Source organism: Euprymna scolopes, chromosome 18, assembly GCF_053919585.1.
Source record: "Euprymna scolopes isolate OS-2025 chromosome 18, ASM5391958v1, whole genome shotgun sequence".
Lineage (NCBI taxonomy): Eukaryota > Metazoa > Mollusca > Cephalopoda > Sepiida > Sepiolidae > Euprymna > Euprymna scolopes.
This window is the reverse complement of record NC_136499.1, coordinates 2,730,684-2,756,312: the sequence shown is the minus strand read 5'-3', so window position 1 is coordinate 2,756,312 and position 25,629 is coordinate 2,730,684. Positions and strand designations below refer to the sequence as shown.

The 25,629-nt window shown below is 31.6% G+C and overlaps 1 protein-coding gene across 4 annotated transcripts in view; it reads right to left on the bottom strand.

The window, feature by feature from the left end:
* LOC145297482 (calcium-dependent protein kinase C-like) overlaps window positions 1-25,629 on the bottom strand; it is a 731,210-nt gene that overhangs the window by 457,402 nt on the left and 248,179 nt on the right. For 2 of the 4 annotated variants that reach the window (XM_080143353.1, XM_080143354.1), the window contains exon 4: window positions 20,186-20,209. The exons of the other annotated variants lie outside the window; for them this stretch is intronic. In XM_080143353.1, coding sequence (XP_079999479.1) covers window positions 20,186-20,209 — 24 coding nt within the window. The remainder of the gene's footprint in view (window positions 1-20,185; window positions 20,210-25,629) is intronic. 4 annotated transcript variants of the gene reach the window in all.

The following is a 25,629-nucleotide window of genomic DNA, read 5'->3' as shown; positions in this document are numbered from 1 at the left end:
CTTAAAAGAAAAAAAGAAAAAAAATGAAGTTAAAAAAAAAAAGGTTAATAAACCGAGACATGTGCATGCGAGTATTATGTTTTTTCTAAACAGTTCACTTCTTGTAAAAAAACAAATGCTTGAGCTGAGAGATCGAAACCAAAGCCTAAAGACACCGGGTCAAGTATGATAACCATTAAGCCAGCTTGATACAATCTTTAAAGTATTTTCAAACCTACTTATTCCTAACATAAGGAAGCTGTCATGTGAACGATTCAGCATGCACATTCGTTAAACAGTTGATAAACGGATATAAATCCGATGATCCCCATCTAATAATTTTTCAATTTTGACCCTTTAGCAACCCTTTTTTTCCGAATACCTATTAAAAAGTTTTCCACATGTCTGAATACCCTATATTCCAATTTTCAAGTCTGTACAACGAAAATTCGTTGAGTATATAGGTTGAGAAGGGTCCTCACACACACACATTCTCACTTTTATAGATGTATAGTAAGATTACACATCTTGACACAATTAAGTTTGAAGCTCACAGAATCCATAAGTGTCCATGTGGATTCATGGCATAACGGTTAAAATAGTTTGTTATCAATCAGTTCTAGATGACAATCTTCTGAAAGGTGAAGGTTTATCAAACTGCAGACGTTGCTTACTAAAAATAACATTAACATTCTACATGATCATGCCTGAAGGAACAAGAATAATCAACCCCTATGGATTATTAACCCAAAGGGTTCCCTAAGAAATTTCAAATCTGTTCCAAATTCATAAAGATGAACTTTAAGGCTTATATCAACCGAAACACTTGTAAAAATGAGAACAGCAGTTCAAATAAATATTACAAATTCGTAACGAGTTTGAAGGAGTTGTGTTTGAAGGCTATATCAATGCAGTTCATGGGAAACACTGGATAAAAGTTAGTATACAAAAGAATAATGACAATATTAGAAATAGTTTTCAATTATAGCACATATATTTAACATTTGCTCGATTTCGGGAAGATAAATATTCAACATTTGTCGCTCACCATATGTGGGTTAGTCTTTTTCCTATAACATCTTGGGAAAATACTATCCCGCAGTCAAACTTGACCTCATTAAGTCATTAAAACGGGCACCTGCCAAATCCAAGTAATTAAATAAATTCAAACGTGTTTCCGTTAGCATCTCACAGTGGAGCAATCGTTAATGTTGCACTTTTTTTTCTTTTTCACACTTTAATTTACAACTTTGCCTCAATGGTTCGGGTTCGATCCTCATACTTACTTTTTTTTTTAACCCCCCCCCCCCGGAGTTTCCACACACACCTCCAAACACACGGGCAACGCCGGGTACCCCTCGCTAGTCTATATATATAAAAGGCAAATTGTGTGCGAGTGTGTGTTTGTATGTCTTGCAAAAACTTTCGACAGAGGCCATGGATTTTCGCCAGACATGTATTATTCTAAAGCTCGAACCTCCGGCCAACAAATATCGAAAAATTGGGCAAAAACATTCATTCCTTCATCCTGAACGGCTCTCTTTTTTACAGGGAAGGGTGAAAAAAAATGGTATCTTCATGACAAGATGGCTTTACACATGTGTCAATACGCGCAAAAGACGTACATTGAATTCGTTTTAAATGTAATAAAAACCAACCTACTTTCTTCCACGGCTCTATAGCGTGATGGGTTAAGTGAGAGCGTCATTATCTAAAGATTTCAGGTTCAATCCTAGTTATCAGATATACTTTTTTTCTCGATTTTGTAACATTTAATATTGAAATGAGGTTATTTATACCATTTTTTTTTTTGCTTTGTTTTTTTTTGTTTTTGTTCCTTTTTTTGGTTTTTGTTTTTTTTCCTTTTTTTGTTTTTTTTTCCTTTTTTTTGTTTTTGTTTTTTTTTCCTTTTTTTGGTTTTTGTTTTTTTTCCTTTTTTTGTTTTTGTCTTTTTTTCCTTTTTTTTGTTTTTGTTTTTTTTTCCTTTTTTTGTTTTTTTTTCCTTTTTTTGTTTTTTCTTCCTTTTTTTGTTTTTTTTTCCTTTTTTTGTTTTTGTTTTTTTTCCTTTTTTTGGTTTTTGTTTATGCGATTGTTTTAAAGACGTTTTACATCTGTTCGCTGTTTTTTTTTGTTTTGTTTTTTCCTATCTTTTTAAAAAGTTTAAACAGGGTTATTAATTCGCTTATTCTTTACTCCCACCCCTCTACATACACACCTCCAATGCCGTCCTTTATTTTTTTTTGTTTTTCTGATTTTTTTAAAAAAGTTTTACGTTCGTTACTTTTTTTTTTTGGGAGGGGGGGGGCAAGTTTTTAAGAAGTTTAAACAGGGTTATTACTTCGCTTATTCTTTACCCTCTCCCCCCTTCACACACACACACACACACACACACACACACACCTCCAAACACCTGGGCAACGCCGGGTATCCCTGCTAGTCTATAATATAAAGGGCAAAAATCTGTTTAAATGTATGTATGTATGTTTGTATGTCTTGCAAAAACTTTTGACAAAGGCGACGGATTTTCACAAGATCGGTATCATTTTGAAGCTCGGCCCTCCTGACAACAAATATAAAAAAAATTAGCTAAAAATATTAATTCCGTCACCATCAACTGGGCACTTTTCTATAGGGAGGGGTAGCAAAAAATCGTTCTTTTATGATAATTTAGCCATACATGCATGCGCAAAAAATGTTCTTTCTTGAATTAGTTTAAAGATTAAAAAAAAAAAAAAAAACGACCCAATTTTGCTGACGCAGTCAATATGATAGCAGCGTTCTTATCTGAAGATTGCACGTTCAAGCCGAGATGTTATATTTCTTTTTGCGATTTTTTAAGTTTTAATATTGAAATAGTTTTTATGCCATTTTTTCGTTCGTTTTTATATTTTTATTTTTCCATCACGTTCGCTGTTTTTGTTTTTCCGATTTTTTTAAAGAAGTTTTAACATCGTTTGCTTATTCTTTATTTTGCATTTTGTTTTGGTTTACCCCCCCCCCCACATCACCACACCCGGGAAACACCGGGTACCCCCGCTAATTTCATTATATAGGAGATATATATGTGTATGTGAGAGTTAAAAGAATAAGATAGATTCTTTAAGAGGAGACTTATCTTAGCTCAACAAATTGCTTGGGAACTTATATCAGATATGAAGAAATTTAAACAAAAAACGATATGAAAATATATACTAATGCATAGATTTATTCATTTATTCGATATAGATATTACATCAGTCAGGAGTGTAAGAAAAGTAAACTCTTTATACCTAGGTATTTCATAGTCTAATGCTTCTCATCAGAAGAGGAGAGAAGATGCTATGTAACATTAGGGATGCAACATCTAGCAATAGCAACATTAGTAGCAAAATAATTAAGCTTCAACCATGAAACATTTACTCATCCTACATTCATGTAACGTCCATATTGAATAAATGAATAAATCTATATACATTAGTATATATTTTTATATTTTATTTCGTTTCTCATCATATATATATATATATATATATAGTATTCGATGAGAATTGTTAGATTTACTTAATATACGTACGAGGAGCGTGCAATAAGTAATGCCCCTGACCCACTTCCTATAGGAGCAGAGCAACGAAATTTGGCACAGTTATTATTCTTTCTCTACATAGGAACCACCCAGAGTTATGCATTTCTCCCATTGTTTGATGCAGCTCTGGAGACCATTTTTGTAGAACACCCCAGGTTGGTCCCCCAACCACAACGTGACTTCAGAAATCAAGGCTGCATCATCTGGGAAACGCTTTCCTGTCAAAAACAACTTCATGGCTGGGAAGAGGTGAAAGTCAGAGGGCGCAAAGTCAGGAGAGTAGGGAGGATGGGGTAGGATTTCATAACCACACACCCATGCTTCTGATCTGGCAACATGCAAGTTGTGGACTGGAGAGTTGTCCTGCAGGAGGAGGGTACCCTTGCTGATCTTGTCCAGCCTCTTGATTTTGATAGCGTCCCTTAATTTCCTCGAAAGTAAAGCATAATAGGCTCCTGTAATTGTGGTATCCTTTGCCAGGAAATCTGTCATCACTACTCCGTCCTGTCCCAGAAGACTGTGAGCATGACCTTGCCAGTGGAGGGCTGCACCCTTGCCTTCTTTGGAGGTGGTGAGTACAAGTGCTTCCACTGCATTGACTGGGCTTTGGACTCTAGATCATAGTGATAGATCCAGGTTTTATCCTGTGTAATCAATCTTTTGAAAAACTTTGACTCATCATCTTGGCACATCTTCAAATTCATCCTCGAGTACTCAACGCATTCTCGTTTCTAGAATGGTGTGAGCAACCTGGGAATCCATCTGGCAGACACCTTATGCATATGCAAATGGTCATGAATGATAGTTTCCACAGACCCTGTACAAATCTTGAGATCTTGGGCTATTTGGCGAATAGTAATGCACTGATCTTTCAAAATGGCAGCCTCAACTTGACAGACAGATGCCTCATCAATGGCAGAAGGGGGGGACAACCAGGTCTGGAAGCTGTTTCCACAGACTTCCAGCCATGTTTGAATTCACGATACCAGCGTTTCACAAGGTCATATGATGGGGCATCATCACCATAATTTTCTTTAATTTCATCAAAAGTCTTCTGTGGTGTGCGTCCTTTCAAATACTAAAACTGAATCACTGCTCGACATTCAACAGGCTCCATTTCACACCTGACTCAGTTCAAACACCTGTAAAAGAGAAACCACAATTAGTTCAGAGCTGTAATTTGCCACATAACCCGTAGAGATAGAAATCATTGCACATGCAAAATTTCAGCTAGATCAGACAACTGGAAGTGGGTCAAAGGCATTACTTATTGCACGCCCCTCGTACATGTTTATATATTTGAATCTACAAAATTCACTTCTAAACTAATTAACCAATTAATATGAATTTTATCACACAGCTAATGGGCATGAAGAATCATAATATGGGCTATATTTAGTTTGATTTCATTTTATTAAAAAAAAAAAAAACATTAAAAGAGGATGGAAGCCCTCTGAAAATTCAAATACCTGCCATTTTTATAATTCACGAATACGTATTAGGCATTAAATAATGAACATTCACCAGATTTCTGTCTCAAATATTGCACAAAAATTTTAAGAGACAATATGCACATAATTCTGCATGCAAAATGTTAAATATTTCAGACTGGATTCATAATCAGAAGACAAAAAATTCTGAATTCCAATTTCTTCTTAAGATCCCTTAAGCTTAACCCTTAAATGTTAAACATTTTGTAAAATCAAAATCATGTAATGGATTTTGATTTAAATAAGAATAAGCATACTAGTTTTACGTTTTGATATAATTCTGTCTTGATTTTAATCTTTGTGAGAGGACATAAAAGTGGTGCAAACTGTTTTGGGGGAATAAATTTTATTCATCCTGGAACATATATTACTTTTGAGCCCACTAAAAATATATATTACTTTTGAGGCCACTAAAAACATATATTACTTTTGAGCCACTAAAAACATATTACTTTTGAGCCACTAAAAACATATTACTTTTGAGCCACTAAAAACATATTACTTTTGAGCCACTAAAAACATATTACTTTTGAGCCACTAAAAACATATTACTTTTGAGCCACTAAAAACATATTACTTTTGAGCCACTAAAAACATATATTACTTTTGAGCCACTAAAAACATATATTACTTTTGAGCCACTAAAAACATATATTACTTATATTACTTTTGAGCCACTAAAAACATTTATTACTTTTGAGCCACTAAAAACATTTATTACTTTTGAGCCACAAAAACATTTATTACTTTTGAGCCACTAAAAACATTTATTACTTTTGAGCCACTAAAAACATATATTACTTTTGAGCCACTAAAAACATATTACTTTTGAGCCACTAAAAACATATATTACTTTTGAGCCACTAAAAACATATATTACTTTTGAGCCACTAAAAACATTACTTTTGAGCCACTAAAAACATATATTACTTTTGAGCCACTAAAAACATATATTACTTTTGAGCCCACTAAAAACATATATTACTTTTGAGCCCACTAAAAACATATTACTTTTGAACTAAAAACAGACAAAAACCACAGCTTGTTAACTTAGAATCAGTGTTTTATACCAAATTAATGATTGCGTATGGTTAAATTTGCGATCATTTTTGCACTAATTACTAATGCACATTAATCTGTAACAGTGCAACGAATGGATGCCATAATACTTAATTCGCTGCACCTTAACATAAGGTCCATACAAAATTTTAGTCACATTGGCTCAGTAGTTCCTGAGAAAAAGTGGAACAAACCCAACTTATAGAAATCTAAACTAGATTGAAATGCTACGTTTAGAACGACATGTTCTTTATTAAATGATTTCTCTAAAACGATAGTACAAGTGTGATTTGAGTATTTAAAATTTTGGAGTGCAATGGAAAATAATTCCTTTGCAGAAAATTGTCATGATTTTGATTCATGACATCAAACTTATTTGAGGAACTTTTTTTCTATTGAAGAAAGAGGAGAGCAAAGATACAAAGCTTGTGCCCTTCGTTTGCTCTGTTGCGATGAATGTGAAAGCAATTATTACGAACTATCAGAATGCAGAAGTGGCATGTAGAAGCAAACAACTCTCATGAAGAATTGGGTCAAATACGAAGATCTCGACAGAAACAGTATCATCAGCATCACCACCACTGGCTACTCTGTAGAACTTTACAATAGGACATAAAAAAAGAGAATTTATCACTGGCTACTTCGTATAGCCTAACAATAGGACATAAAAAAAGAGAATTTCTGCAGCACTACAACAGATAAATTCACTGATTCCAGCAGATAATTCAAACAGCAGTCTATCATGTAGATATCTTGATTCTTGTAGTTCAATCAAACATAACAGCGGTTCGTTTTTTCTTTCATTATCGTTTTTTTTCTTTTGGTTTTTGAAAAACAACAGCTATAAAAGTTAATAAAAATGACAATGGTGCTTAACAATTTCTTCAGAGGTTCTGATTAGCTTCGAGTATAGACAGATGTGTGTAAACAAGTGGACTTTAACAGTATGGCAACATTGAAATGACGGAAAGTTCTAAGGTTAGTAGATGTAGAACAGTTGAGGTAGCAAGTTCAGTTCAAAGGAACAAGCCAATAAAAACATCTGAGACAGTGATAAAGAAAAGAGAGATAAAGATCCGGATTGGGATAGGTAAGGGTTAGGGTTAAGGTTAGAGTTAGGGTTAGGGTTACATTTTAAGTCAGTTTTTTTAAAAATGGCTGACGCTTGTATGTAAAATGGGAATTAAATCGAACATGATATAAGAATACATATAATATCTTTAACCTATCACATAATACGCAGATTGGAAGAAGATGTAACTAAAAAATGATACCTCTCTTTTACAGTTCAGGAAAAAAAAAAAAAGATAAAGATTGGATCACCTTATCCTCTATATCAGGGCTCTCCAAAGTTTTCATATTGCTGACATTTTAGTGCTATGCTGTCCAAAATCAAAATAAAAAAAATGACCTGGATGTGTTTTATACTGTTTTGCTCATTAGATTTGCTTTTTAGCAAAACTGATTATCCAAAACCTCATTCTTTTTACAGTTTATAACTTGAATTATGATGTAATTGATTAAAAAATATTTATCGCTAATTTTAATTAGTTTAAAGGGTAATGATACTATGATTGTCTTCAAACTGGAAAAATTATGAAGTTCAATAGTTAAACTACCACTGAGAATTTTTGTATTTCATAAACTTACCTTGATTATTATCCATAGTGCTTGAAAAAAGTGTGCTTATGACAAACGAAATCCTCCACTCTCTGAGACAGATAGCAGCATACTGAATGTAAGCAATAAACAGTTGCAATCTGGAGGTATCTGGCATCTACTTAGATACTAAACTAACACATACAAGGCATGTATGAATCAATTCCCACTTTATGTCGTTATATTCAATTATTTACGACTGAACGAATTTGTTCAACCAGGTCATAAAGGGTTAAGCATTCTCTGAACAAAAAGAAATAACACTATTTTCACACATTTCCATTTTTTAAAACTTTTTCCTGAATATTTGTTTTCAATAAAAATTTTGTGGGGCCAGATTAAAGATATTGGCAGCTCGGATCATAGTTTCAAGACCCCTGCTACACGTTTCTGGCAATTTCCTATCAATGACGAAATATTTTTTTTAAATTTCTAATGGAATTTTCCTTTTTACATGATTCTAACCTTATGTTAAAAATTTCGTTCTAAACATTATTTTACACACCCAGATCTAAACTTGTTATGCTGGAAGTTCAGAGAGGCAGACTGGTTGATCATATGTTAAGTTTTGTTGCAAAAAAAACTTAAATGTCAATGAGTGTCATCACATCGAACTCGGTCTTATTACCAACTGAAAAACGAAGGTTCATAGAGGTTAATTATGTAACTTATAACTCTGTGGAAACTAGTGAATAAAATGATCTTATGAATTTTTAATGTGTGCGCGTGTTTCTATTTGCTTTGTAGCGTTCCATAACAGCTGCATGATCATAGATCCACCTAACACAATGGAGACCTCAATGAAGCGTTAATACAAGAATGCATTGTTTGTGTATCAGAAAAAGACACCAAATTCTGAAGCAATTTCAGCTCAATCAAATAATATATCCATTCATTTCCATGAAAATCTAGTTCAATTTTAATCAAATATGTTGAAGCATAATTCGCTATGACCACAGAAATTCAACTTCAACAAAAAATTGATTACGTTTCTGAATTTTTGAGATGACGATTGATTATTCATATTAATTGGATTCTTTGGACTACTGTTCTCATCTTTAGATTTATTTTCATAACTTTTCAGTCAGGAGTTTCAAGAGATTCTGATTTAGGAGATGTGCAGTTGGATATAGTGAAGCAATGGTTGTACTCTTACATGGAGTATCCATTGTTTCCTGGGACTAACATGAGGTCGGTTTTTTATTTTATTTAGTAAGGATTGAACCTTCAACCTGTTTTCACTTAAAACCAATAAATACATTTTGGGAGCTTCAAACCTTATCTTATCCAAATATGTAATATCGCGCACAGAAATCACTTTTTCCATAACTACCAACGTAATAGATGCACTGAGACTAAAGCTGCTTTCAGGACTGCCAGCAACCACTGCAAAAGAATAATAAAAAATGCAAGAGAGCTATATGTCCAGTCTGTTAAATCCAAAGTAGCTGATCAGCGGCTTGGTTCCCATCAGTTTTGGCAAATAACAAATAGGATCCTGAACAGAAGTGTGCGTTCTATCCCAACCATTATCAATGGACCAGAGGTCATCTCGTCAGCATCAGACAAGGCCAAACTATTTGCAAAGAACTTTGCAGCTAATTCTACCCTATGCGACGAAGGCCATCAAATCCCCATATTTCCTCCTATAACACAGAACATGCTAAGTAACATACAAATATCTGTGCATGAGGTCGCTAAGCTAATCAAGAACCTTGATTCCAGTAAAGTAACTGGCCCTGACGGCATCCCAATTATAGTGTTAAAAAAGCTTCAACCAGAACTTGCTCCCAAACTTATGAAACTGTTTAAGCGTCGCCTTAAGAAGTGCTTTCCGACTCCCTGGAAAACCTCATCAGTATGCCCTGTATTTAAGAATTCAGGTGATAAGTCATCTCCCTCTCAATACAGACCTATAAGTCTCCTGTGTGTTATGAGTAAGTTGCTGGAATCCATATTAAATAGAGAAATAGTCAACCACCTCAGCAGGAACAACCTTCTTAGTGACATGCATTATGGTTTCTGTTCTGCAAGATCTACCGCAGATGTGCTAACGGTTATATCTCACAGGATTAGTGAATCTTTTGACAGGGCAATTGCTCTTGACATATCAAAGGCCTTCGACAAGGTATGGCATAAGGGCCTTCTTCACAAGATTTCCAGCTATGGTATAACTGGAAATGTTTTCTCAATCATTAAATCATTTCTCTCCAATAGGCTCATAAGAGTAGTGGTCGATGGACAAAAATCAGAGGCCTGCAGTATTAATGCTGGAGTCCCTCAAGGGTCAATCCTGGGCCCAACTCTCTTCCTGATCTACATCAATGACCTCTCTAAACACATACTTAAATCATTCGTTGACATCTATGCTGATGACATGACCATCTACGGCAACACATCAAAGGCTGTAAATGACAAAGTTCTCTTTGATTCTCTCTCCTCTGATCTCGAGTGCGTGGTTCAGTGGGGGAAGTCGTGGCTGGTTACCTTTAATGCATCTAAAATCAAACTCCTATCCTTACATCATCAACGCTCTGATCCCCATCTGGCATCAATTGAAATGGATGGCTCTCGTCTAGAAGAAGCCCCGTGTTTTGACAAGCTTCTGGGTTTGTCCTTTACTCCTGATCTGAAATGGAACACGTACATCAAGTCTGTTGCCAAGGTTGCTGGAAAGATGGTGGGATCCTTCTCACCGCTCAAGAAGATATCTCACTACTGATACAATTCTCTATCTATATAAAAGCCAAGTACGTCCAAGGATGAAATACTGTTGCCATATCTGGGCAGGAGCTGCTAAAAACAGCCTATCTTGCCTTGACAGTGTACAAAATAGACTTCGTGGCTTGGTGGAGGATGCCCTTTTCTCTACCCTGCAACCTCTCTCCCACAGAAGAGACGTTGCGAGCCTATCCTTGTTTTATCGTTATTTCCATGGCAGGTGCTCGTCTGAACTCCAATCTCTGGTCCCCCCTCGCCAATCTTTCATGAAAAACACCCGTCTAGCTGAATCCACTTTGAAAAATTTCCCCCACTCTTTATCTGTGCCTAAATCAAAATGTAGATTCCATAAACAAAGCTTCTTTTTTAGAACTGCACGTCTGTGGAACTCTGTTCCGTCTGCCTGCTTCCCACTTGACTACAACTTGGATGTCTTCAAGTCCAACATTAACAAATTCCTAATGAACCGCCTCTTAAGTAAACACTTCATCAAATCTCCACACTAACGTACTGTACTTGCAATAACCCTTATCCCTGAGTGGCTTCCGGGCCTTGTAAGTGGTGACCACCGTGTAAAAAAAAAAAAAAAAAAAAAAAAAATTACTAACTTATTACTATATACTGGGTGGAACGATGAAATTGTTGCCATAGAAACTATGACATGATTCCATTTCCGTTTGATGAAAAACGGTTTTTATGCAGAACATCTAGTTGGCCCATTGTGTACAAATCCCAAAAGCAATACGAGCCTTCCATCATGTCTGAAAGTGACACAAGGTTCAACGAGCGAGATCAAAGATATGATCCGCTGGCAGACCCTGAGTGTGGCAGCAAGACTGTGCTGGTCCACAAGTCTAAAGAGACCCAGGCTTGGCTTCAGAAGGAGTGCCATGCCTTTCTACTCTTCGCTTACTGACGCTCTTCCTCCCCCGAACTGAATCCACTGGACTACTTCGTTTAGTCATATGCCAAGAACATCACCAACATGACCTCCTACAAGACCAAAGCCAGCTTGAGCGCCGCCATCTGCCAAGTATTCATCAGGCTCCTGCTGGCACTTGTGGAAAAGGCATGCTTCCAGTTCTGGGCCGGTTTTAAAGTAGTGATTGAGGCTGAAGACGGCTACATTGAATAGATTTCAGCTCTATTACATAATCAAGTTACATGAATCGACTTTTTCACAACAGTTTTAAAATAAAGCTGAAGTGGTGTTTTCGTTCCACCCTGTACAGGTTTTAGAGTCGATGAGAAGAATCTCAAGTTTGAAAAGATATACTTAAAAATGATCGGAGCTTACAACAGGCAGAAACGTCGTAAATATAACAACCAAGATGTGAATTGTGGTGCAAATTTATTAATCCCCGTCTAAAATATTTTGAAAAAAAAAAAAAAAAAAATGAGGCATAAAAATTCCTTGTGAATGTTAGCGCAATTCTAACCTGAAATGGTTTTTCATTCTCAAATTAATAAACAAATAGAATTGATGTATTTTCTTATTAAAACACCGGTGGCGGGCAGCAACATTATCAGTTTATTTTGAGAACTATTTGGCAGATAAACACCAGAGATTTTTTTTATGAATGTATTTTTTTTTTTTTGGAAGGGAGGGGGGATTCGTTGTATATGAAAGATATAAACATTTACATTTTTCAACTCCCGCCTCTTTCCACCACAAACATACATGAATATAACAAAAGATGAAATCAAATTAACTGACATTTTCAGTAACATTTAACGATTTTATACATCGTGTGTGTGTGTGTGTGAGGACACCCTTGAAGGTCAATTTGGAAAGGTATTACTCCCTTGCAAATCCTTTGTATATAAACAAAGTATCCAAAAAATTCTTCAAATATACATTAGCATCAAAACAGTTAATTTTGAGATTTTCTGTATGTGCATGTGTGATGATTTGTATAGTGGGATTCTATGGCTACAAAACCATTTTTTTTAATTGTCCAAACGCCTTAAATATATCCAATTGGGTAACAGTTAATAAGAATAAAACTCCAACAAAGACCAAATCGCCAGGCATGAGTTACTTTCGAGTGTGCTGCTGTCATGGCGCATAGAAATTACTATTTTAATCCTTAGTGATCCCTGAACATTGACTTATTTTTATAATTTACATTCACAGCCTCAACCCCAAGATCTGATGTCTTGCAATACAGAGCTACTTCATTTTTTCTCAGTTGAGAAAAAGACATGGAGTTTACACCTGACGACGGTTGGAAGGTTCATCGATCGAAACGTTGGGCCAATAACACCCATGATGAAAATAATTGTCCAAACAATGACAACAATACAAACATTTACATCTCATCTCAAAAATTTAGAACTGCATTAAATCTGTTATAGAAAACAAAGAATTTGATTCACAATCTGCCAAACTTAGAACTGCTGACCAGTTTGGGAAAATAAGAAACAGTATGGAACAGGTGTCAAATATTCAACTAAGCTTCGATATTTGATTCGTTCTTGTAAAACAGTCTTTTTACCATCACAACAGCTAAAGAACTTTCCTTTCTCCCTGAATGTGCTTAGCATTGGGCGGAAATTCCAATGGACAGAACTTCTCTCTAAAATCTTTCCACCTATTGAACACATTATCACGGGACTACTACAACTTGGTCACCTTTAAATCCAATATAAACAAATTCTGGTCATAAACTGTCCCGTAAATAATCAAATGTAGCTCATGTCATTGATCAATATTAGTACTACCATAGTGTTCCTCATCTTTCGACTGGCAATCATTTTAGCCTCACTAACCCTTATCCTCGGGCAGCTTTTGGCCTTGTCAAGTGGGGAGCCAATAGTAGTGTGCTCATGATTTTCCATGGACTGAGTGAATTCTTATGTGCATGCATGTCAATATTAATAAAAGTATTACCAGGAAAGTCAAATGAAATTGACTATCAAATAAAAAACATTTAATCCAATTTTCTTAAATTAATTCCTGCATTTGAAAAACAAATCAAAATTTTGTTAAAAATTCTGTAACATTCTTTTACGTCATTACTTTCTTTTGTCAAAGTGAAACAAATTAATACAGCTGTAGAAATATATATATATGGTTGTATAGTTTGGTTTTCTAGATATAAATCCACTGAATCTATTGACATATTAAAGAGTGCTCAATGCAGGACAGAGCATCTATATAGTCTGTTTATTATACAAACATAATTAGTTACAAATGTGCATACACGTTTCAGTTACATCTCAATTTTAGAGAGCCCCACTTCATTAGAGTAAGAAAAGGAGCAACACGGTTTGATGAGGTGGGTATCTTTAAATGTATTCCACTGAAACATGCATGCACATATGTAACTAATGTTTGTTATACAAGCATAATATATATATATATACACACACAGAATACCTTTTCTAACATTTTATTATATAAAACTACCAAGGAACTCTTTCATTAGCTTTTTTATGTGCTCTTACTGGTACAGGTTATTTTCAACATTTATTATGTTATTTCGATGTTTTTATTTTCATTAGTGCAAGCCATGTTGAAGAAATTATATGAATATGAAGAATAACAATGTCAATATATATATATATATATATATATATATATATATATATATATATATATATATATATAGGAAATTTATTACTGTGAGTCCAGAATGAGTTTACAAATTGTTTCAGCTAGAGGAAAATCCTCAAAGAGGAAAAATCCAACTAGCACCGTCAGAATTCATAGATGGACTGACGATGCTAGTTGGATTTTTCCTCTTTGAGGATTTTCCTCTAGCTGAAACAATTTGTAAACTCATTCTGGACTCACAGTAATAAATTTCCTATATACTGCTCTGACTATACATTGAGCACTCTAGTCCGGTTTTTTCACCACTGGTAAATATATATATATATATATATATATATATATATACATATACATACATACATACATATAGTCATCCACATATAGTACTGTTTCACAGTCGGAGCTTATAACCGTTGCACAATTCGGCTGCTGCTATGCGGGAAGTGAATTAACAATGATTTAATACTGTCCAAATACCTAAGCTCAATTTGTTTACACAAAGAGCATCCCTTCATACACAAATGGTAATTTGTATATCACTTTCAATTATGCTCATCCCAAGATAGGAAGCATTATAGTCATCCACAAACAGTACTGTTTCACTGTAGTGCAGTTAGACAATCAACTACCTCAAGCCAGGGTCGAAACCAGACCGCCCATATGACAGTCAGAGCTTCTAACCATTGTGCTATTCGGCTAAGCTCAATTTGTTTATATATATATCTATATCTTCTATAATATAAAGCTGAATGTCTGTGTGTATGTGGTCATGAATAGGCTCCTATATGGTTGACTATTATAGAAAACTGATCACATACATAGATGTATCGAGACACAGGAATGGGTATGTTTGATCTGGTAGAATGGTGGTTCATTAAAATTGTGGGGTCTGCATTCGCACCTGGTCCACAAAGTATGGAAATAAAAAATTATAAAATGAAAAAAAAAAAACCTTTACAAGTGTTTTTGATATAGATGTACATAATACTTTGATAAGTATGTTTTAACTTAAATAGGGATGATATAATAAAATTGTGGGGTCTGCGTTCGTGCCTGGCCTCCATAGAATGGAAATAGGCCCAAACTTTAATAAAGACTTTTCATATCTATTTGCGTAAGTATATTTTGATAATTATGTTTCAGTTTGAAGAAATATGGTATAATAAAATTATAGGGTGTTTGTTCGCGCCTGACCTCCATAGAATGGAAATATATCACAAAGTTTAACAAGGTTTTTTAATATAGATCCACAGAATATTGTGATAAGTATTTCAGTGTGACCAGGGATGGTATAATAAATTATGGGGTTTATCTTTTTTATTTTTACTTTCATCATATTTTGCTTTGGTTTTGATACCCCCAAATTCGAAGCTATCTCTTTACAACTCTTCCTTTTCATAACCTATCATACTTTCATAAATCAGAGTCCATTTTCTGTAGACAGTCAACGATGGGTACTTTTGTTAGTATATATATATATATATATATATTGTATTGTCGAATGGAAAACAATGTACATAATACAAAATAAATTTATTCTAATAGGTACAATAATAGACGTGCGTGTCAGGTGGCAACAACTGTTAACGAAGTTGGCAAGTAAATCGCTTAGGGTTCGCTAAGGTTTTCTGACTTGCAGCTTAAACTGACAACTACCAATTTCACACTCCTTAAATATAAAGAAACCATAGTCACATGACATTACAAAATCTATGAATGATATTACCAAATTAAAAACATCTATATATATAAAAGTGAAAATGTATGTATGTATGTGTGTGTGTGTGTGTGTGTGTGTGTGTGTGTGTATGATTGTGTGTCTGCTAAAAACTTTCGACAGACACGACGAAAATTCACAAACTCGGTATCATATCGAAGCCCCATCCTTCGCTCGAAAAATTGGCCAAAAACGTTCATTTTTTTCACCCCGAAAGTGACAATTTTTGACAGGCGGGGGTCTTCTCGTGACGACGAGCGGTTCTACGCATGCGCCAGATGATGTCATGACCTGATTTACTCTAAATAGTTGAAAAACTGAACAAATTTCACGTACGTCGTGTTAGGTCAGTTGATTAGCGTGTTGGTTCATTATCTAAACATTTTTGGTTCGAATCGTAGTGTGAGATGTCTTTTTTTTTTTTTTTTTTTTTTCTTATTTTTTAAATTTAAATATTGAACCAGTGTTATTTAAGCCATTTTTCACGTAAGGTTCGTTTTTCTGATTTTTTTTTTTTTACTTCGCTTGTCCACCCCCGACCACACACCCAAAAACACCCGGTTACCCACCGATTTTTTAAATTTTAATATCGAAACAGGCTTATTTAAGCCATCTTTCACGTGTTCATTTTTCTGTTTTCGTTTGCCTTACGTTAGTTTTTTTTGTTTTTTTTTCGATGTTTCGATTACCCGCCCCCCCACTTAAGTTTTAACTTTTTCTTTTTTTACTTCGCTTATAACAATGCTTACATCGTCGTCATCATCGTAACGCTCGACGACTTCCGGGTGCACACCTGTCAATTTGGTTCTTACTTAAATAAATTCAAACATCTTTCAGTAACTCATTCTGGCTGGCCGATTTTATTTTCAAACTTTGCCTCAGGGCTTTGGGTTCGATCCTACCAACTTTTACACCCCCCCTCCCCCGGTTTCTTTTTTATTTACCACACCACACACCTACAAACACCCGGGCAACGCCGGGTACCCCCGCTAGTACTTTCATAAATCAAAGTCCATTTTCTGTAGGCTGTTTTTGAACCCACTCAACCACGGGTACTTTTGCTAGTCTATATATATATATATATATATATATATATAAAAGTGAAAATGTGTGTATGTATGTTCGTTTTCTGTGTATGTCCAAGAAAGGCTTTTTTCCGAGAAGCGGTCGGTCGGCTCACAACTTAAAACTTTTTATATCACATATAAATCATAATATCTGCGAGTTAACAATGGAGGTCGCCTGTCTATTTAATTTGCTCGACTTCAAAAAGATAAATATTCAACATTTTTCACTCGCCACATGTGGATTAGGCTTTTTTGTATAATAAAAGCGACACTAATTCAGGCAGTATTTTTCCAGTCGCGATCGCCGGAAATGTCCGAAAGCAATCAGCTTTGATCAATATGGAAATATTTTCATTATATCAGACAATTGCTATTCAATTTGGACAAGGGGAGCTAGTGCCCCCCCCCCCCCAACATCTTGGGAAAATAAAAATTTAAAAAAAGCGTTCCCGCAGTAAATGAAATACTATCCCGCAGTCAAAGTTGACCTCATTAAGTCATTAAAACGTGCACCTGCCAATTCTAAGTAATTAAATAAATTCAAACGTGTTTCCGTTAGTATCTCGCGGTGGCCTAATGGTTAACGTCACACGTTTTTTTTTTTTCACACTTTAATTTCCAACTTTGCCTCAAGAGTTCGGGTTCGATCCTCATACTTACCTACCAAAACTTTGTTTTCATTTTACCCCTCCCCTCCCGATACAAAACCCAGGTGTTTTGATTTACCCAAAACCACACACACCTCCAAACACCCAGGCAATGCCGGGTACCCCCGCTAGTAAAATATAAAATCGATCTCATTAGCAGCTAATTTATGTAATAGAAGTAAATCAGCTAAAGTATCATCTCCAAAAAAAAAAATGTTCTTTTCTTTTTAAGTAGTGATTTTAATGGAATAAAAATATTGAATTTTTTGTGACTTCTACTGGTAAGGAAAAGACCAGTCATCACAAGAACAAAGAAAAAAAAAATCGACTAAAAATTTCTGTTTTATAAAATGAAGCATATGGTATGAATATATGAAACATCATAAATGCATACAAGTAAGATAGATGAAAGCTAAGAAATAGAACACAGGTTTCCAAGACATGACAAGGACTATCTGTGCTTAGAAAATTGAGGGGCATGTTAAAACTGGATGCAAGAAAAGAAAAATGGGAAAAAATAAATCATAAAATTATGGGATGTTACAAAAAGAAATTAAAAAAATAATTATAGGATGTTACAAAAAGAAATAAAAAAAATAATTATAGGATGTTACAAAAAGAAATAAAAAAAATAAGTATAGGATGTTACAAAAAGAAATAAAAAAAATAAGTATAGGATGTTACAAAAAGAAATAAAAAAATAAGTATAGGATGTTACAAAAAGAAATAAAAAAATAAGTATAGGATGTTACAAAAAGAAATAAAAAATAATTATAGGATGTTACAAAAAGAAATAAAAAAAATAATTATAGGATGTTACAAAAAGAAATAAAAAAAATAATTATAGGATGTTACAAAAAGAAATAAAAAAAATAATTATAGGATGTTACAAAAAGAAATAAAAAAATAAGTATAGGATGTTACGAAAAGAAATAAAAAAATAAGTATAGGATGTTACGAAAAGAAATAAAAAAAATAATTATAGGATGTTACAAAAAGAAATAAAAAAAATAATTATAGGATGTTACAAAAAGAAATAAAAAAATAATTATAGGATGTTACGAAAAGAAATAAAAAAATAATTATAGGATGTTACGAAAAGAAATAAAATAATTATAGGATGTTACGAAAAGAAATAAAATAATTATAGGATGTTACAAAAAGAAATAAAAAAATAATCATGGGATGTTATAAAAAATTAAAAAAAATTATGGGATGTTATAAAAAGAAAAAAAAATTATGGGATGTTATAAAAAGAAAAAAAAATTATGGGATGTTATAAAAAGAAAAAAAAATTATGGGATGTTATAAAAAGAAAAAAAAATTATGGGATGTTATAAAAAGAAAAAAAAATTATGGGATGTTATAAAAAGAAAAAAAATTATGGGATGTTATAAAAAGAAAAAAAAATTATGGGATGTTATAAAAAGAAAAAAAATCATGGGATGTTATAAAAAGAAAAAAAAATCATGGGATGTTATAAAAAGAAAAAAAAATCATGGGATGTTATAAAAAGAAAAAAAATTATTGGATGTTATAAAAAGAAAAAAAAAATTATGGGATGTTATAAAAAGAAAAAAAAATTATGGGATGTTATAAAAAGAAAAAAAAATTATGGGATGTTATAAAAAGAAAAAAAAATTATGGGATGTTATAAAAAGAAAAAAAAATTATGGGATGTTATAAAAAGAAAAAAAAATTATGGGATGTTATAAAAAGAAAAAAAAATTATGGGATGTTATAAAAAGAAAAAAAAATTATGGGATGTTATAAAAAGAAAAAAAATTATGGGATGTTATAAAAAGAAAAAAAAATTATGGGATGTTATAAAAAGAAAAAAAAATTATGGGATGTTATAAAAAGAAAAAAAAATTATGGGATGTTATAAAAAGAAAAAAAATTATGGGATGTTATAAAAAGAAAAAAAAATGGGATGTTATAAAAAGAAAAAAAAATATGGGATGTTATAAAAAGAAATAAAAAAAAATAATTATAGGATGTTACAAAAAGAAATAAAAAAAATAATTATAGGATGTTACGAAAAGAAATAAAATAATTATAGGATGTTACAAAAAGAAATAAAATAATTATAGGATGTTACAAAAAGAAATAAAATAATTATAGGATGTTACAAAAAGAAATAAAATAATTATAGGATGTTATAAAAAAAGAAAGAAAAAAATAATCATGGGATGTTATAAAAAAAGAAAGAAAAATAATCATGGGATGTTATAAAAAAAGAAAAAAAAATTATGGGATGTTATAAAAAGAAAGAAAAAATTATGGGATGTTATAAAAAGAAAGAAAAAAAATTATGGGATGTTATAAAAAGAAAGAAAAAAATTATGGGATGTTATAAAAAGAAAGAAAAAAATTATGGGATGTTATAAAAAGAAAGAAAAATCATTGAATGTTATAAAAAAAGAAAGGAAAATAATCATGGGATGTTACAAAAAGAAATAAAAAAAATAATTATAGGATGTTACAAAAAGAAATAAAAATAATAATTATGGGATGTTATAAAAAGAAAGAAAAAAAAATTATGGGATGTTATAAATCGTGACTTTTAGTAACTAAGATGAAGTCTTTTTCAAGCCTAGAGCTAAAAGTAGCAAATTACAATTCGCACAACATCGACTGAGCAGCAAGAGCAAAGCAGGGTTAATAGCATTGGTAATGTAGCGGCATTTTCGGGTAAGCAATATGAGAAGTGAGAAATAGTTACCCCAGTTTTGCTGCGTCTAAGGACCTGAAATAATCAATTGAGACATTGAAACATTTGCAATTTGTGAAAAGGAAGGTAATTTTTTTTAGATTTAAAAAAAAATACAAAATAAAAAAATGCTGCTTGTGAAATTAATTTTATTGACCAAATTTTCACTAAAGTTATTTGTGACACATAATAGATTTTTAAGACAAAACAAATTTCCGGCATTTAAAAAACATTGTGTAAATGTACAACTCCTCGGTTTTGTAAAAAAAATTGATATTAAAGTTTGTTTATTGTACCAGGTAAATGTATATATAAAAAAAAAATATAATATATATATATATATACATACATACATACATACATACATACATACCTACACACACACACACTAAGACAAATGGTGTAGAATGCATGGTTCCGACTTCTTACAAGAACATTTGAGATTACCAGAAATTGTTTTGCATGCACTTCAATGGCAGAACCATTGAAGGAAACGCTTACATCCTGCTTTTATAGGGAAGGATTGCCACTACTAAAATCACTGTCATGCACTGACTGTGAAAGACGGTGGCACTCAGCGTGTGTTGCATTATTATCTGGCTTCACTAAAAGTCCCGTCAGAATCACTAAAAGTGCGGAAATGGCCACTAAGTGCAGAAAAGATCCTAGAAACAGCTGAAAAGTTGCAAAATAATTTGCGTAATTTAGAAATAAACAAAGAAAATAGACGAATGAATCATAATGGCTGCCCAAGAAAACCATTTCAATGAATTCAGTTTTGTCATGAAACAAAAAAGAAGAAGATGGAAACGTGAGCAGCCTAGAAACAAATAAGAAACAAGCGAGTCAGGTCTATTATTTGTTCATCATCAAACTGTGTAGACACCCGTCGACTCGAAAGATGGAAAAAAAAAAATCATTAACTTGAACTTTTGTTGGATTAAAAGTAGATGGAAGAAGTTTCAGATATTTTTAATAAAAAGAAAAGTGTTTATGGAGAAGGGGTATGAAAGCAGAATTTTCCTGAGAAAATATATTTTTTTGTTTGTTTTTCTTTTTCATGTAAATAAGCGTTAATCGTAACTTGCTTTTAATCAAACACTAAATAAGGGAATTATAGATATCGGTAAGACTAGATATTACAGAACAATTTAACCTGGCAAACAAAGCAGGATTTTCCGGGGGGAACAAAATCTGTATGGAATTTTTTTTTTTTTTTTTTTTTGTCATCGTCATAAATTTACGGTAAATTTTTTTTGTTTTTTTTTTGGTCATCGTCATAAATTTACGGTAAAATTTTTGTTGTTTTTTTTTTGTCATCGTCATAAATTTACGGTAAAATTTTTGTTGTTTTTTTTTTTGTCATCGTCATAAATTTACGGTAAAATTTTTGTTGTTTTTTTTTTTTTTGTCATCGTCATAAATTTACGGTAAATTTTTTTTGTTTTTTTTTTGGTCATCGTCATAAATTTACGGTAAAATTTTTGTTGTTTTTTTTTTTGTCATCGTCATAAATTTACGGTAAAATTTTTGTTGTTTTTTTTTTGTCATCGTCATAAATTTACGGTAAAATTTTTGTTGTTTTTTTTTTTGTCATCGTCATAAATTTACGGTAAAATTTTTGTTGTTTTTTTTTTTGTCATCGTCATAAATTTACGGTAAAATTTTTGTTTGTTTTTTTTTTGGTCATCGTCATAAATTTACGGTAAAAGTTTTTTTTTTTTTGTCATCGTCATAAATTTACGGTAAAATTTTTTTTTTTTTTTTTCATCGTCATAAATTTACGGTAAAATTTTTTTTTTTTTTGTCATCGTCATAAATTTACGGTAAATTTTTTTTTTTGTCATCGTCATAAATTTACGGTAAAAGTTTTTTTTTTTTGTCATCGTCATAAATTTACGGTAAAATTTTTTTTTTTTTGTCATCGTCATAAATTTACGGTAAAATTTTTTTTTTTTTTTTGTCATCGTCATAAATTTACGGTAAAAGTTTTTTTTTTTATTTTTGTCATCGTCATAAATTTACGGTAAAAGTTTTTTTTTTTTTTTGTCATCGTCATAAATTTACGGTAAAATTTTTTTTTTTTTTTTTGTCATCGTCATAAATTTACGGTAAAAGTTTTTTTTTTTTGTCATCATCATAAATTTACGGTAAATTTTTTTTTTTTTTTTGTCATCGTCATAAATTTACGGTAAAAGTTTTTTTTTTTGTCATCGTCATAAATTTACGGTAAATTTTTTTTTTTTTTTTGTCATCGTCATAAATTTACGGTAAAAGTTTTTTTTTTTTTTTTTGTCATCGTCATAAATTTACGGTAAAATTTTTTTTTTTTTTTGTCATCGTCATAAATTTACGGTAAAATTTTTTTTTTTTTTTTGTCATCGTCATAAATTTACGGTAAAATTTTTTTTTTTTTTTTTTGTCATCGTCATAAATTTACGGTAAAATTTTTTTTTTTTTTTTTTGGTCATCGTCATAAATTTACGGTAAAATTTTGTGAAAAGCTGATAAATATAATAAAAAAAATCAGACTGATTAACATTGGAATATCAATAACAATTGTTGAAATCAAATTTAAGAATTCTCTGCAAAGAAAAAATCCAGCGAATTTCACCGAAATGCTGACGGAGGCATAACTCTATATCATTACTCTCTATCCAAACACAACTCGTCCACATGCAAATTTCATCTTTATTTGGTGTTAAGTGACAAAATAAAGATTTTAGTGAAATAAACCAGTTTTTGAATTTTCAAGATGAGGACGGATTACTGTTCTCATCTTGAATGATATTTTCACACGGTTTCAGTCAATGTAATCTCCGATTTTCTTTAGGTGTAGCTTGTTGAATTTGGAAATCTTTCTGTCAACCTCAAGAATATGCATAGAATTCGAGACAGAACTTTTTATTTAATCCACATTGAGGAGTATGCGTCTGTTCTGTCGGCCATGACTGAGCAGAAGTCTAAATGAATGTGTGATTCTGAAAATATTCTGAGTATTGCATGCACGGAAAATCGAACCTTCAACCTCAAGAAGAGTGTCACTAACAAGTAGATTTTACTTAGTATTTTATCCGTTACACCATAATTTCTTGCAGTTTAAAGGTAACTTACATTATTCATTTTGCTTGATCGTCTTCAGATGCATCTTTGCAATTTGTAAGAATTTTTATGTCAAAATTGGATTTTTGAAATTCCCAAATTTGACTTTCAAGTTTGAAAAAGACGAACTTAAAGGTTGGCAGTTACATTGGCCAAAATGTTGTGAAAATTAAAGCCCAAACAGGAATAGTAGTTGCAATATTCCAAATAATAATAAAATAAAGTAAAAACATTTGAAAATAAATTCCTCCCAATTTTAAACGAATGGGTAAATATGTTCTGTTGAATAAAATTTTTAGGGTTTTTTTTTCTACATTCCATAAAAGATTTCATTTCTACATTCCATGAAAAGATTTCATTTCTACATTCCATAAAAAGATTTCATTTCTACATTGCATAAAAGATTTCATTTCTACATTGCATAAAAAGATTTCATTTCTACATTCCATAAAAAGATTTCATTTCTACATTCTAAAAAAGATTTCATTTCTACATTCCATAAAAAGATTTCATTTCTACATTCCATAAAAAGATTTCATTTCTACATTCCATAAAAAGATTTCATTTCTACATTCCATAAAAAGATTTCATTTCTACATTCCATAAAAAGATTTCATTTCTACATTCCATAAAAAGATTTCATTTCTACATTCCATAAAAAGATTTCATTTCTACATTCCATAAAAGATTTCATTTCTACATTCCGTAAAAGATTTAATTTCTACATTCTAAAAAAGATTTCATTTCTACATTCCATAAAAAGATTTCATTTCTACATTCCATAAAAAGATTTCATTTCTACATTCCATAAAAAGATTTCATTTCTACATTCCATAAAAAGATTTCATTTCTACATTCCATAAAAGATTTCATTTCTACATTCCATAAAAGATTTCATTTCTACATTCCATAAAAGATTTCATTTCTACATTCCATAAAAGATTTCATTTCTACATTCCATAAAAGATTTCATTTCTACATTCCATAAAAGATTTCATTTCTAAAAATGATTTAAATGGTCTTTAATAAATTTACATTCTCTGCTTTTATTCTGATTCAATATTTTTCTCAATATCACTTGTTTATATCTGACCTAAAACAATCTGTAATTGTTCATTAGTTGATGACTTGCGTTATAATCCAATTACGAAATTCAATTTCCAAAATACTTAATTAAGCTACCTCTTGATAATTATTTAGAATTTTCATTTTTCCTTTTTTCAAATTTTCAATAATTTAAGACCCATTATCTACTGAGTGACAGTTTTGTTTGAAAACCTTATATTACAACATGAAATATAAATATAATTATTCTCTATATTATATACAAAATATCAAAATTATTTTTAGTTATTGTAAAATCATTTTTAAATAAATATATATAACAAATGTAAAAATATAAAAGACAATTTATATTTTTTTTGTTCATATTTGTTTGATTTAAAAAAAATCGTTAGCTGTATTTATTTTATAGAGCTATGGTTCATTTTCTGGATTTGTAACCGACATTAAACATTACTTCAAAATTTATTTTGTATAATAATCATTATTTATGCCATTTATTTTGAATAATAAACAATACTTAAATATGAGCTGATATTGATTAACGTAATATTAACACTGAATACGTTGCTTACAAAATCATGTAAGGGCAGATAACTTCTGGTTTGAAAATATGTACTCTTTTTGCTAAACATCAATATCAAATCTAAAAAATTAGGTTAGTAAACTTATTCCGTAATTTGAAGTCGGAAGTTGAATTTTAATGTTAATATTACAGTAAAAAGGAGTGCGTCTGTATTTGTTATGTATTGATTTTATTCATGGAGATAACATAAATCATTAAATTATTTGATATAATGCCCAAAACCAATAAAGAAAATACCAAATTCCATCCCCTAAAATAGGAAATTGAGATTTTATGATACCAAGTGAGGCTCCCTGCTCTGTCAGTTGGTTTTTATATGATTGACGATCTAAAAATAAAAATGTAATCGATATATCTATAAAGTTGAGTTTTTGTTGCACTGACATTGATATTAAAAGCCTATATTTTCTATTTAAAATATTAAAAGAAGCTTTTTAATATACTAGGTCATGGATATACGAGCAACTTTATACAAGTTACTTTATACAAGTTTGCATATTTCTTTATAAAAAAAAAACAAAAAAAACGAATTTTCATTCATTATTAATTTTTTATGGTTTCTTATTGAATGATTGGTTTTATTTAACTATTATGCCCAGATCTATTTATGCACATTTTCTACATTGTGCATAATTTTGTAGCATTTACGATAAAACATTCTCGCAAATGAACATATATATATATATATATGTAACCTTGTCTGTGT